The following is a 15427-nucleotide window of genomic DNA, read 5'->3' as shown; positions in this document are numbered from 1 at the left end:
GGATGTGGACCTAATGGCATCCCATCTCAATACCAAGGTTCCCAATTTCATGGCCAGGACACACGACCCGCGGTCGCTCGGAGCAGATGCCCTGGTCCAGGACTGGTCCCAGTTCCGACTCCTGTACATTTTTCCACTCCTCCCCCTAATCGCCAGGGTCGTGAGGAAGATCAAGCAAGAGGGAGTTCCGACCATCCTCATCGCGCCAGACTGGCCCAGACGTACTTGGTATGCCGACATCGTCCAACTTACGGCAGACGCCCCCTGGCGTCTACCCGACCGCCACGACCTTCTGTCTCAAGGTCTGTTCTTCCACCATAATTCAGGGGCTCTCAATTTGACGGCATGGCCCTTGAAACCTGGATTCTAACCCAGGCAGGTTTTTCACCGGCAGTCATTACAACTATGATCAGGGCAAGGAAGCCTGCCTCCGCCAAGCTCTATTATCGTACCTGGAGAGCTTTCTTTTCTTGGTGCGAATCTCATGGACAAGTCCCACTCCCTTATTCCCTCCCGAAGGTATTAGGTTTTCTTCAATCGGGCCTAGATGCCAAGCTATCCTTAAGTTCGCTTAAGAGTCAGGTGTCGGCGCTTTCAGTCCTTTTTCAAAAGCGCATTGCTATTAAACCGCAAGTAAGGACTTTCATCCAGGGAGTTTCCCGATTGGTTCCTCCCTACAAACGTCCGCTGGATACGTGGGACCTCAATCTGGTCCTGACAGCATTGCAAGCTCCACCCTTCGAACCTCTTAGAGGAGTTCCACTCTCCATTCTGTCTCAGAAAGTGGTTTTTCTAGTGGCGATCACCTCGTTACGCAGAGTGTCGGAATTGTCAGCACTTTCCTGCAGACGGCCTTTCCTAGCCTTTCACCAGGACAAGGTGGTTCTCCGCACGGTACCATCCTTCCTTCCGAAGGTTGTGTCCAACTTTCACCTTAATGAAGAGATTTCACTGCCTTCCCTTTGCCCGGTTCCGGTTCATAGAGTGGAGAAGGCTCTGCATACGCTTGACCTCGTCAGAGCATTGCGAATTTACGTGTCCAGGACTGCACCTTTCCGGAAATCTGATTCCCTCTTCATTCTTCCGGAAGGTAGTCGCAAGGGGTGGCCGGCTTCCAAGGCTACCCTTGCCAGGTGGATCAGGTCCACCATACATGAGGCCTACCGACTTAACAGTTCCCCTCTTCCGGCCGGTATCACGGCACACTCTACATGGGCAGTAGGGGCCTCCTGGGCCATTCGGCATCAGGCTTCGGCACAACAAGTGTGCAAGGCGGCCACTTGGACTAGCCTACACACGTTTACGAAACACTACAGTGTTGATACCCAGTCCTCAGCGGATGCGAGCCTGGGTAGACTGGTTCTGCAGGCGGCAGTACCACAAGTCTAGGGGACTGTCAGCACAATATTCGTCCACTGCTTCCCACCCAGGGACTGCTTTGGGACGTCCCAAGGTTCTGTGTCCCCCAATTAGGCGACAGAGTAAAGGAGATTTTTGTGTACTCACCGTAAAATCTCTTTCTCTTAGCCTTTAATTGGGGGACACAGCTCCCACCCTGTTGCCCTTACGGGCCGTTGTTTCCTGTTGAGTTCTCATATTGTTCTTTGAGCTCGTACATAGTAGCCATCTTACAGGCATGGTTATGTTATTTGGTTACGTTCCTCCTTATGCTTTGGCACAAAACTGGAGAAGGCTGACGCCGTCCAGGGGTGTATACTGCAGAGGAGGAGCCAAAGTTAATCTTTTTCAGATTATGCATAGTGTCGCCTCCTAGTGGACAGCAGCATAACACCCAAGGTTCTGTGTCCCCCAATTAAAGGCTAAGAGAAAGAGATTTTACGGTGAGTACACAAAAATCTCCTTTTTTCTGCAATATAATTGGTTCTTTAAAGCAAAATCACAAATCTAAAATTGCTATACAGCCGCAAATCATAGACATGGTGTGCAGCTTGTCTGCGAATTGCTGCTGAACCGCACATGTCACCGTGTGTAGCCCCAACATAAAGGTTAAAGGCTTTTCCATCTCTGAAAACCCCTTTTTCCTGAGTTGCAGTTTGTTTGAAAAAAAATAAACAAAACCTGCCTTGCTCACCCTCCTCGGGTCCAGCTCTGAGTCTATGCTGCTGCCGCCTTTCTTTTACTGCCAGCAGTACTGATGTCACGTTGACAGCACAGCAGCTACAGCAGATCCGCTGAGCTCATTAATTATCTGCAGCACTTCCGTTGTTATGTCAGCGCTGCAGATGATAGCAGATACCAGGGAGCAGCGGTGGACCTGGGGAGGATGAGAATAGGATGAGGAACATGGGTTTTCTGAAGCTAGAAAACCTCTTTAATGTTATAAAGGGGAATGATGGTTTAGAAGCCAGATGAGACGCCAAAAAAAAAACGATTAGTGAGAAGAGGGCAAGGTCTCTACATTCTTTGTAGCAGTTTCTGCAGCATTTTCATTCACATGAATGGAACAGTGACAGAAATTCCTGCAGTAAATCTGTAACATGTGAACAGAACGTGTATTTACACCTTCTACACGGAGTCTTTACTCTGCTGACATGGCGTCCTCTCGTCACAGCCTTCATGTGAGATCTCCGAGATGTGAGCACTGTGATGATGATGCATGTGCAGTACTGTTACTTATCACTCTTTCTTTTCCTCCCTTTTCTGCTTCATTAAGGCCTCAGCTACAATGTGTCTGTGGGATTTGGGCGTAGGTTCTGTGTTTTCTATATATTTCATACAGATTGTGTTTTCGTATCTTGTTGAAGGCTGCTGTTATTAAAGAGGCTGTGTAGTTTAGAAAACCTATTGTTACACACCTGATTAGGGATCATGGCCTCAATGGTGTTTCTTTCTTTCTTTCTTTCTTTCTTTCTTTCTTTCTTTCTTTCTTTCTTTCTTTCTTTCTTTCTTATTTTCTTTCTTTCTTATTTTCTTTCTCTTATTTTCTTTCTCTGTCTTTCTCCTTTTCTCAGTTTTTTTCTCTTTTTTCTCTGTCTCTCTCCACATTTACTCTATCTTTTCTCTCTTTGTGTCCTCGTTCTCTTGACTTACTTTCTTTATATTTTTCTCTCCTTCTCTTTTTTCTATTCTTTCTCCTTTCTCTCTCTCCCTCCATCTTCTTTCTCATTCTGCTTCTCTCCCTATTTCTTTCTTTTTTTTTCTTTCTATCTTTATTTCTTTCTCTCCTTCTCTCTTGTTCTTTCTCTGTCTCTCTCTCTTCCTCTGCCTCTCACTATTCCCCCTCTCTCTCCCCTTCTCTCCCTCTTTCTTTGTTTCGTTCTTTCTATTTTCTTTCTTTCCTTCCTTCCGTCCGTCCGTCCTTCCTTCCTTCCATCCATCCTTTCTTCCTTCCTTCTTCCCTTTCCCTTCCCCTTTCTTCCTTCCTTTCCTTCCAAATTGCTCCCAGCGCCATACCAGAGAATCCTGACAGTACACACTGGGTATTGTAGGATGCGCGCAAGTCTGCAGCCACTTGGAGTGACTGCAGACTTGAACCTCAAGACTGGAAAACCCCACGTGACTTCAGAATATCACCTATTCTTTAAATCTGTTTTGTTGTGTGTTACAAACATTTGTTTTTATAACATGATCTTTATTCAAAACCAAAATGAGTAATCTTGCAATTTTCATACTGGGCTATTTTAGACTTCTACTTCATGTTGTAACACGAACAGTTTTCTGCAGTTTCTTTATCATCAGAGGCAGGATGACAATGACAGGTAGCACCTCTATATACAGCTGGTAACACAGGATCCACCAATCACAGTGGGCCTTTTCCCAAAATCGTACCACAAGATCACCCATACATGTTACCATGTCCGTCTGCCGTCACACACAATCCGCCCTGGTGACCTCTTGTGATACAGTGGGTATGGAAAGTATTCAGACCCCTTTAAATTTTTCAGAATTGTGGCAAGGCAAAGATCTGGCCAAGGTTACAAAAGAATGTCTGCAGTACTCAAGGTTCCTAAGAGCACAGTGGCCTCCATAATCCTTAAATGGAAGAAGTTTGGGACCACCACAAGTCTTCCTAGACCTGGCCGTCCAGCCAAACTGAGCAATCCTGGGAGAAGAGCCTTGGTGAACGAGGTAAAGAAGAACCCCAAGATCACTGTGGCTGAGCTCCACAGATGCAGTAGGGAGATGGGAGAACGTTCCACAAAGTCAACTATTACTGCAGCCCACTACCAGTCGAGCCTTTATGGCAGAGTGGCCTGAAGGAAGCCTCTCCTCAGTGTCAGACATATGAAAGCCCGCATAGACTTTGCTAAAAAAAAAAAACACATGAAGGACTCACAGACTATGAGAAATAAGATTCTCTGGTCTGATGAGATGAAGAAAGACCTTTTTGGTGTTAATTCTAAGCGGTATGTGTTGAGAAAACCAGGCACTGCTCATCACCTGCCCAATGCAATCCCAACAGTGAAACATGGTGGTGGCAGCATCCTGATATGGGGGTGTTTTTCAGCTGCAGGGACAGGACGACTGGTTGCCATTGAAGAAAACATGAATGCGGCCAAGTACAGAGATCTCCTGGATGAAAACCTCTTCCAGAGTGCTCTGAACCTCAGACTTGGCTGAAGATTCACCTTCCAACAAGACAATGATAGGGTCACACAGCTAAAATAACAAAGGAGTGGCAGAAGAACAACTCTGTGATCATTCTTGCCTGGCCCAGCCAGAGCCCTGTCCTAAACCCAATTGCGCATCTCTGGAGAGACCTGAAAATGGCTGTCCACCAATGTTCACCATCCAACCTGACAGAACTGGAGAGGATCTGCAAGGAACAATGGCAGAGGATCTCCAAATCCAGGTGTGAAAAACTTGTTGCATCATTCCCAAGAAGAATCATGGCTGTACTAGCTCAAAAGGTGCTTCTACTCAATACTGAGCAAAGGGTCTGAATACTAATGACCTTGTGATATTTCAGTTTTTCTTTTTTAATAAATTTGCAAAACTTTCTACATTTCTGGTTTCTTCCAGTCAAGATGGGGTGCAGAGTGTACATTAATGAGAAAAAATGAACTTTTTTTGAATTTACCAAATGGCTGCAATGAAGCAAAGAGTGAAAAATTTAAATGGGTCTGAATACTTTCCGTACCCACTATAGACAGGCTGTATGGAGCGTGGCACGCATTGTATTTATATCAGATTTTAAAGGAAATTAACCCCTTGTTGAAATCAATTGTTAATCCTTTCCCATCGAGGCAAGTTTCTTTTTTTCCCCTTCTTCTAGGAGCCATTTTTTATCTATTTTTTTGTTTTGTTTTTAACTTTCACATACCCGGATGAGGCTTTGTTTTTTTGTAGCATGAGTTGTAGTTTTGATGAAACCAGGACACCATTCACTTTAACATATATTGTACAGAACAACTGAATAACAGGCAAAAAATAGTAAATGGGGTGAAAAAAAAAAAAAAAATTCCACCATATTTTTTCAGTTGTTCTAGTAGTGTTTATTATGCAGTATAATTAGTATAAATGTCTGCAGCCCAGCATGAATAATGGATTTATATAAGCTTTTGTTTGCTTTTTTTTTTTTTTATTTGACTATTTGCAAAATTTAAAAATTTGTAAAAAAAAAAAAGTTTGGTTTGTGTTGCCATGTTCCAAGACGCATAACTGTTTTGTTTTTCTGTTGATAGAGCTGTGTTCTGGTTTGTTTTTTTTTGCTTGTTTTTTTTGTAAGGCAAGTTGACCTTTTTATTTTTTAGTTCTTTTGGGTTACTTCCAACTTTTCGATCGCATTCTATTCTAAAATTTTGGGGAGCCAAGGTGGCCAATAACCAATAGCTTATGTTGCAGTAAAATTCAAGAAAGATGGTGTCACCATGATCATATACAGAAGATGAAATAATCTCATTATTATTAGAGATTTTTTTTGTATCTGGAAATCCAGATGTTGAAGCTTATTTGATGAAGAAATCTGGGACTTTCTAATTTTTCTTAAGAAAAATAGAACATGTGCCGTAAATTATTCTAAGAGCTAACTTTTCCAGAGCTTCAGATTTTGGCAGACTTCCATAGATTTTTTTTTTCTGCATGAAAGTTCATTGTACTACTTGAGAATAAATATCATTTTGCCTGCATATCTAATACATGTGTGGTCTTATTAACCAGTTACTATACCTTTGGTCTACCAGTGCAGCTCTGCTTACCAGGTGGGCTTGCGCTATTGATACCCATTCGCTAAATCAATGGGTGAACCTGTGATTTGGGTGAGTGTGCCTATTATATGGCAGATTCTGGAGAAAATGCAGAAGATAACACACCACCTGAAGTTTCTAACAGATGCTTACTCGCCTCTCCTCGTCAATGACATATGCACCTTCAGCGAAACTGAGCATGCATGTGTACGCCCATCTAAGCTGTGTAAATATTATCTGAGCTCTAGCACTTTTGTAATTTTTAGTAATGGGAATCAAGAACTTTTTATGTAAATAATTTAATGTTTCCATACACAACATTTTTTAAGTAATTGTTCAAATCTGGTTCTTTTAATTTTCCATGTCACTCTCCATGTGTTGGGGAAAAAAAATCGAAATGTTGTAGGTTAAGCCGATTGTTTGGCGGTCAGCTACCTTGCCCGACCGTCCCGTACAGAGCAGTCGTGAGAGCTGCTCTCGGCCTTCTCTGACGGACACTTAGATTTCCCAGAACAAAAGGATCGACAGTCTTATATCAGAGCGTGGGGAGGTCCCCGTGCACAGTAGACCATTGGCCGAGTCCGCTGATAACAGTAGTTTCAGCAAATTAGTTTAATTTGTAAGGGGGCCTTAAGGTCAATGTGACCGCAGCAAAATATATCTCTAAATCCAAAAAAGCTCTAGTTTCACCATAATCCTTTACACAAAATAGAATAAAACAGTCTACTATCAAGAAAAAAGAGATTAGGTGAAAAAATGAATATTTATCATCACCTATCTTTCAATAGCAAAAAAAAGAAAGTAAATAGAATGGGTGATACACTCCCTTTAATGTTCCAGTTGTAATTTCACAGGGGCTACATGTATGACTGACGGCTTCTGTTACATATCACTGTGACCAATTATAAAATATCTTGACACTCCTGGCTTTTGGGAAAATTTGGCCACTTACCTGCATTTCTGCATACTTGCGTGACTGTTTCTGTAACCCCAATGGAGAGAACAACCTCCTCCGATAACACGGATTCTATATTTCTTGGCCTTTTCCATATCTTTTATATTGAGATCATGATATGGCTTCATTGTTTTCCCCGGGATTAGTCCGTTATATTGTAACTTTCATTGTCTTTGGTAAATACATTTCATTTTTTGCCTTTTACGAAAACCTACATATTGCTTGTGTCATCACGGTAGGAGTCAGGATAGACGTGTAGGATAGAACATAACAGATGAAGTCTGCATTTGGGAACAAGCAGACTGCTCCTCTGGGCTTCACATTGAGAAATCTCAAGTACACAATGTGTTGCATTAATGTTCGGTAACCTCATCATCCATCATTAAGCCGCCTCACTTTACGATGTCAAACGCTCTATAAAACTCTATAAACATTGAGCTTTCACTAAAGGACATTCAAGGGGCCAACAACGAATGTGTATATGTATGTATAATGCACAATAGCTTTAAGAAATGCTTTATTAATCCTCAGAATCTTGGGTAGTAGGTGGAATGGTTCTAACAGTGATAGAAAAAGGATTTTTATTGTCAAAGTGATGGACAATATCCGACATCTGAAACATCTGAATGTGCAGGTCGTCTTCTCCTTGTCAGTACTTTATGGAAACACCTTAATGAGGACATTTTCACTTCTACTAGTTTGGTGGAATTTATTTATATTGTTTTTTAAAATCAAAACTAGCAGTATATTAAAAAAAAGGAGAAATCTCTTTCCAATATTCTTACCTTTTATGTTCCACTCCTGGCATCAAAATGGCACGTGTGATGGCAAACCTCTGAGTCAGATACTGTAGACTGTGTGGACATGTTATCAACTTTTCCGCATGTCACTTTCTTTTTCATTTTTTCTGATCTCTTGAAGTGCTTTAAATTTCATGTAAAACACTTCAAGGTGAACTTTTCGAAGTTCATCAGAGAATCTTCATTGACTTGATGTCTGGGCTCTGACTTGTTTATTCCACTTCCATATTTCTCTCGGTTTTATGTTTGAGGTTGTGACTTGTTAGAAAATAAATCTGGTCAGCTCGAGTTGTCTTTCAGGGTTTTCTACCTGGGAGTATGTACTTGCAAAGTCCTTTAGATGCCCTCAGAGCCGCCAAGGTTTTCCTAGGCGAAGTCGCTTTGGGAAAAAGTTGGCGGTCTTAAAGTAGTTCTTTGCGGTGCCCAAGGTTTTTTCTTCCTATACTTCTAAACTAAAAAAAAAAATGAACCACATCTAATGGATACATAGTTAATTTGTGGATGGGTATTCCCGTTAACAACATACAATACTAAACTAGTAAAAATCCATATTAGCCACTCCAAAAATAATCATCAGAAAGGAAGTGTTTTTAGCTAACAATCGAAAACTTTCGTTGAATGCAAAAAAAACACACACGAAAGTCAACACCTAAAGACGTAGACCAGTACTGAGTGACCAAAAAAGCGCACAGTAAGGCATAACAAACATATGAATCTCTGTCAAAAAACATTCAGTTATAAACATTTATCTGACACAAGTAAATCAGACAAATATCGAAACTAGTGATGAGCTCAAGTGCTCGTTATTCGGGTTCGACAGCCACAAATCATGCTGGGATTGCCTGACAAATATGAGCAATTCCCGCATGTTTTGTGGCGGTCTAACAGGGACTCAAACATGTCACCCGCGGTACTCTGTGCATCCCTGAGCAGCCTAGGCAAACTCCAGTAACAAGTGCTTGCCCCCATCAGTAATCAAAACCCATAATATTGTGAAGGAGAGAATGGCTAATGAAATCAATTATTAAACCTTATAAGTCAGTTCAGATGAGGTGTAGCAACATGGCGTCTGTGTCCTGGAGCAAAACCCTGGAAAGAATCTTTGGAATGTGAAAGTGGAGACATACTGAAGACACCATATATGGAGTGGAGTTGGCATCGACCTATCATAGGCTGACACTGGCTGTTGTGTGACGCCCTTTTCCTGTCTGTTACAAGATTCCTAGTTTTAAGAATGAAGTCTAGTTGTGGGCCAGCCTTTGCTGAGAAAGGAGTAAACATCTGACTCTGTATTCGGTGTCACTCTTTTATGCGTGCACTCGGCTCATATTTATTAGGTCAGGTACAGGTAATCATTTAGATATCATTTTAAGAGATCACCACGACAATATGATCTACTTTGTTTTAAAAACAGAAAACAAGTAGAAAACGGTACATGAAGAATCTCCACAAAAAAAAAAAAAAAAAAATATATATATATATAATACAGTATATATATATATATATATATATATATATATATACATACAGTATAAATATATACAGATGGGATCTTCACTATTTGCAAGTTGTAAGAAAAATTAAATGCCAGTATAAGGAGACCCAGTGATCAGAAAAGGGGGAGCTTTGTATATCCCATATAGACGTATCCATACATGTTGGACAGAGTCACTCTTACCCATAATGAGCTGGTATAAGGTCACCATAACATACAGATGGGTTTTTGTGGATCTTAGAATTGGTCTGATTTCTTTTAGATAGTTACATTTACCTAATATATTTACCTAACTATGAAATATGTGGAGATTCTTCATGTACCTTTTTTTATTTACTATCCACTTTTTATATATGTAGATCATAATGGGTTTTAATGTTTGTCTGATTTATTTCTGTCAACAATATTTATGTTTATAACTGAACATTTCTGACATATAGATTACTTTTCTGGTCACACCGTACTGGTGTACATCTGTGTGTTGTCTTACATGTGGTTTTTTACAATTTTGTTTACAATAGAAAATTTTCAATTTTTAGCTCAAAACACTTCCTCTCTTCTTATGTTTCACAAAGGAACCCGCCAGAAGAATGAACAGGTTACTTATTTTAAAGCAGTTGCCTGCCACTCGGAACCCCTTCTGAATCTTTTTCCTCCCAATAAAATAACACCTATACTCGCCTCCAGTTCCGGCGCCGTTCCAGCAATATCTGCAGTGGCTCTCCAGGGTCTCATAACAATGTCACGCAATCCCTGTGGCCACTCAGCGCTGTTTTCACTTGCCTCTCCTTCAGATGTAATGACATGCGCAGGAAGTGAGAGATCATCAGCAACTTTCACTTCTTCCAGAGTCCAGATGTCTTGAATTGTCCAAAGGAGAGAAGAGTGAAGCCAGCGCCGATTGGCCACAGGGATGGAGTGACATTATGAACCCTGGAAAAGCCAGTGCAGACACCACTGGAACGGGGCCGGATCAGGAGGTGAGTATAGGTGTTATTATTTTTCTGGGGGAAAACAAGGATTCAGAAGGGGTTGTCTGATTAGTGGACAACCCCTTTAACCCCTTCACAGTTTCTAAACCCTGGAGCTGATAAAAGCAATACGAAAAGACTGAACATGTGCACAGCAAGTCATATTTACATTGCTGTACATTGTTTATTATGTTTATTGCTTTTTCAGGTGAAATCCGCCTGAAAAAGACGTCCATTATCATTGTTTCTGAATTCATATTGCCCTCTACCTTCTAAAGGTTTTCTATGGCGGATCTTACACAGCAGCCAGGGTAACACAGCTCAGTTACTGCTGAACAACCTCCTTCATGTCAGTGGCTGACTGACGTGAAACTCCTTTTTCTCGGCACCCAAGTGTTCTGCAGCAGCTGAGGTGTGTAACTTAAAGGGAATCTGTCGCCCCTTTTTTGAGATATCATATAATGATATCCTTCAATTGTGTGATACATAAGGATTCTCTTAGTACTTTTGCTTCCCCCTGACCCCACACCTTTCATGCATAAATACCTTTTTTATATCGGTTCAGATGTATGTAAACTGCCGCTGTCCAGTCCGATGGGCGGGGCTTATTCACCTGCTCCCCCCTCCCTGTCTTGCTCAACACATTTCTTCTTGTGTAGAGCAAGACAGGGAGGGGGAGCAGTTGAATAAGCCCCGCCCATCGGACTGGACAGCGGCAGTTTACATACATCTGAACCGATATAAAAAAGGTATTTATGCATGAAAGGTGCGGGGGTCAGGGGGAAGCAAAAGTACTAAGAGAATCCTTATGTGACACACAATTGAATGAGATCATTATATGTTATCTCAAAAAAGGGGTGACAGATTCCCTCTAAGGTACCTTGGTCCTGCGTGCACCATGTGCGTTATCCATACTTGTACTTGTGAGTGTTCTCGTACATGACCGCTATGTGCAGTGTGTACAGACTTCATACATGATTAGTAACCTCAGATCCCGTGATGCCCTTTAGTAGACACTGTCCATAATTAGTGCAGATTTGCCCCTTATCCAACCAGTATGACACACATTTTTCATTTTTGCAATGCTCGCTGGTAAGAGTCATGGAGAGAGAATATATACAACACATGGCTACTGCTAGGTAAGGCTGTAGTTGCTCCATGAATGTCACACATAGCTGGAAATGTAGCCACTAGGGCATTTCACTTTCCCAAAATTAAAATTGAGCCTAAAGGGGTCTTACAACAAAATTCATGTTTTTTTTTTTTTTTCTTCTAAAAGTAGCACCACAGTGGTCCATATGCTGTATCTCGAATTAGAGCTCAGTTCCATAGAACACACATCTGTTGTCAGAAGTCTTCGGCAGAAAGAAGCCATGTTTTTCTAATCCTGTATGAACTTCTTAACACAATTTAGATGTAAGGAGGTTTTAGAAATGCTTTTCATATAAGTTGTGATAGTAGTAAAACAAAGCAACTGTGCTTTACTTGCCTTCCCAGGGTCCAGCACTGAGTCGCCACCGCAGAGTCCTGCGTCTTTTATTGTTTCACGTCGACATCACTTCAGGCAATCACTGAGCTCAGTGGCTCCATCTATGTACTCGTCACGAGCCGATCAGAGCTGCTGATCTCACTGATTGGCTGTCGATATGACGTCAGCGCTGCCGACAATCATAGGCATCGGAAGCATCAGTGGAAACTCTGCAATAGACTTGAGGAGGTTGCGTAAAACCAAGTTTGTTTATTTAGTAATATATCTTATAGGAAAAATGTTTCTGAAAGGGGTTGTCCCATTTTAAGAGCGTGTTGGGATCACAACATTGAGGTTGAGCATCGCAACCATGAAGAATGATCCCATTTTCCATTATCACCCTTTTTCTTCATTAAGTGAAGAACATATTTTATTTTTCATCTTGGTGAGGACGGTGGGGGCATAGTTTGTTTTTTTTAATCTGAATATATTTCTATTATTTTTGTAGGTGGCCGGGACACAATATCATTACATGATCCAACAATGCCAACTACGCAGAGACCAAAGTCACCAATGATGACTTTTACTGATGTACCTTGCCACAAACCTCTGATCTATGAAGGTAATGACATAATGTGGTTCTACTACTACTTTGACACTGCAAAGCTGTTTAAACACCTATTAAAAGAAGCTGTCTACAGTGAGAGAGCTGTGATCTGATGGACATGTTGCATTCCTTATGCTTTGTCTAAGGTGGCTTCTTCTATGAGAGCCTCTACTGTATATGGAAATACTGGCTATGAGAAAAAGTTACTAAAAAATTAAGATCCAGTGACGGGTTGTATTTAATAGATTTTTTGTGTGTGTTTGTGTGTAGCACGCAGACAGCCTGACGTGGAGCGATGTCCTACTGATGTGGGTATGCCAACCAAAAAGAAATCCAATCAGTTATTGGAGAACTCCCAAGATCCACTTGGTGATACTTACGAGAACATGTTTCTTCATCCCTTAATACCTCTTCTTTGCTCAGAGCAAAAGGAATTGGATAAATCGGGGGAGCAAATTATTGACCTGGCAGAAGAACTGGCTTCTGTTGAGATGGAGGAAAACCACATGATAGGTTCTGGAGAAGGTCACAATATTGCAGAAGATACACCTCCTTTGGATAGTTTTGATACTCCATCGTCCAGTCCAGAACCCACCGGAAAACTAGATGAGGAGCTTTTATCACCATCCAGCTTGGATGTAACTCAAGAAACTGTTGATGATAGTTTGGAGAACATTGTGCTTGAAAATGATTCGGACAGAAAAAATGACTATTCTGCATCTCCCGAACTGGATGAACCTTCAATGAGCGTGTGCAATTCTGAAAATGTTCAGTCCACAGATGACCAGGGGTCATGACTATGTACGCCCTGCTTCCAAAGATATACCGTGTGTATAAGAACCTGACTTGAAATACTGTGCAACATACCGGAAAAAAATGCTAATTTAATGAAAGTCTGGACATTTCATTGGAGATTTTGGACATTTAATGTTGGTATTTGTATGGTGAAGAAATGGCGGTGGCTTTGTTGTGCATTTTATGTTGGTGTGTGTGGACATGTTGAAATGTTTGCAAACAGGAGATGATGGACCAATGATTTCCCACAGTCTGGAGCAGTCAACCACTTACGTAGAGTGATATTTTGCTAAAATATTTGGTAGCCATCTTATGAACTAGTCTTTAAAGAAGTATTGAGCTGTGTCCACCTTAGCGCAGGTTGTCCACATTAGTATCAATTGCAGAAAAATTCCAAGAGTTGGTTGTTTAAAATAAAAATAATCCGTCTCCTTACTTTCCCAAACTTCTGTCACTACCATGCCAAAGTCTCCCTGAACCCGTACTGGCAATGGCACGTTACTGCTGGAGACCAGTAAACCGAGAGCAGCGGTGAACCAGGAATTTTTTTTTTTTTTTATTTCACGTGATTTTTCTACAGGTTTAGAGGTAAACCTTAGAAAATAAAATAAAAGAACCCTGCACTTTTTAAGTGTAAAAATCGGAATAATTTACTTGACGAGATATTTAGTTTACATGGCAACAAAACTCTCCCTAAAAAAAGGCAAATTTTCTCATCAAAATAATTATATGAATAACATTAAATATAATAAGAATTTATCTGTACTCTTAAAGAGTGAACCTGTCAGCAGGTTTGTCACAAGTGAGATAAAGCCAGTACCTTTCCGCCCTGACATAGAGCATTCTAATATTCTGTATCTATGCCCCCAATCCGACCTGCAAGACAAGAAAAAGATCTTTTATAATGTCTATGGGGCAGTCTGGTCCGACGCGCATCGCAGTCTCGGTCCAGTGCCTCAGTTCTTACGATGCCGTCCTCCTTCTTTCTTCGTGTGGATTACGCATCCCTACGTCATCCACACAGTATCCCCGGTATCGCGCTCCTGCGCAGGCGTACTTCCCTCTGCCCTGTCGATGGTAGAGCAAAGTACTGCAGTGCGCATGCGGCAAGGCTCTTTGTCCTTTCCCAGCACATGCGCACTGCAGTACTTTGCTCTGCCCTCGACAGGGCAGAGGGAAGTACGCCTGCGCAGGAGCGCGATGACAGGGATGACGTGGGGATGCGTAAGGCTGGATCATATTCTTTCCTAATATATCATTAGTTGTGGACGTAGTCAGAGGGACTTGCTTATATTGTGGTTATCAAGCATTTTAGGCAAAGTATCTCCATACTTTTTTTTGGTTGGCGGCTGGTTGAAACCAAAGGACGTGGAGCGATTTCCCAGCGTCTTTAGCCATCACTAATACTGACATTTTCATTGCATTTTAAGTAAGAAATGAACATTAAATTATTTAATTTATGTTACAAGGGTGTATTATGTTGACCTGACTATTCTTCCCTTCTGTATGTTCCCTGTTCCCCGCCTGATTCTGATTGTTGGATGTGTTCTTTATTTTCGTTATTGATGAGAACATTCCGATACTTTTCGTCCTGTTTGTATTTTTCGATCCTGTAGAACTTATGGAGCACAAATACCTCTCTATAGGCCGCTAGATATACTAAAGACAAATCTTCCGTCCATCCGTGCGCAGGACGTATAGACGCTTCTGTACCGGATGCTGATGTACTGTGTCGCCATGTCCTCTGTATGCGTCTCCATGTCTTCTATATGTGTCGTGAGAACTATTTTTTTCTTTAGCCATATAAGTAGTGCTCTGTTCTACGCTCCAGATTTTGCGGCACTTTCTCTTTGTGCTTTTTGCTTGAATGACAGCTAAGAAGATCATTTTCTTTTATTTTACCATGATGATGTTTTAAGATGACCAGCAAGGCTGGAGAAATAAAGAATATGTTTCTGTATTATTATATTCTTGCACGCTGCGGAGATTCAATCTTTTATTCCCTTAAAGGGAATCAGTCAGCAGGTTTTTTGTTATGTAATCCGAGAGCAGCATGGTGTAGGGACAGAGAGCCTGATTCCTGTGATGTTTGGCTGACATTGTTTCAATCAATTCAGCGTTTTATCAGCAGGAAATTATCAATACTGGACTAGGTGCCTTGTGCCTTCTAGTCCAACTCCGCCCCCAGCA

General features: G+C 41.4%; 1 protein-coding gene across 5 annotated transcripts in view; it reads left to right on the top strand.

The window, feature by feature from the left end:
- The window catches only part of CCDC149 (coiled-coil domain containing 149), a 140794-nt gene extending 125591 nt beyond the window's left edge, over positions 1 to 15203 (top strand). For 4 of the 5 annotated variants that reach the window (XM_073574683.1, XM_073574685.1, XM_073574682.1 and 1 more), the window contains exons 11-13: positions 2675 to 2707; positions 12344 to 12457; positions 12713 to 15203. In XM_073574683.1, coding sequence (XP_073430784.1) covers positions 2675 to 2707; positions 12344 to 12457; positions 12713 to 13239 — 674 coding nt within the window. In that variant the 3' untranslated portion in view covers positions 13240 to 15203. The remainder of the gene's footprint in view (positions 1 to 2674; positions 2708 to 12343; positions 12458 to 12712) is intronic. The other variant, XM_073574687.1, reaches the window with a different exon arrangement.
- Positions 15204 to 15427: the final 224 nt, after the last annotated feature.

This window comes from Dendrobates tinctorius, unplaced genomic scaffold, assembly GCF_039654945.1.
Source record: "Dendrobates tinctorius isolate UK_male_01 unplaced genomic scaffold, ASM3965494v1 ptg000039l, whole genome shotgun sequence".
Classification (NCBI taxonomy): Eukaryota; Metazoa; Chordata; class Amphibia; order Anura; family Dendrobatidae; genus Dendrobates; species Dendrobates tinctorius.
Note: the sequence above shows the minus strand (reverse complement) of the source record. Positions and strands in the feature narration are given on the sequence as shown.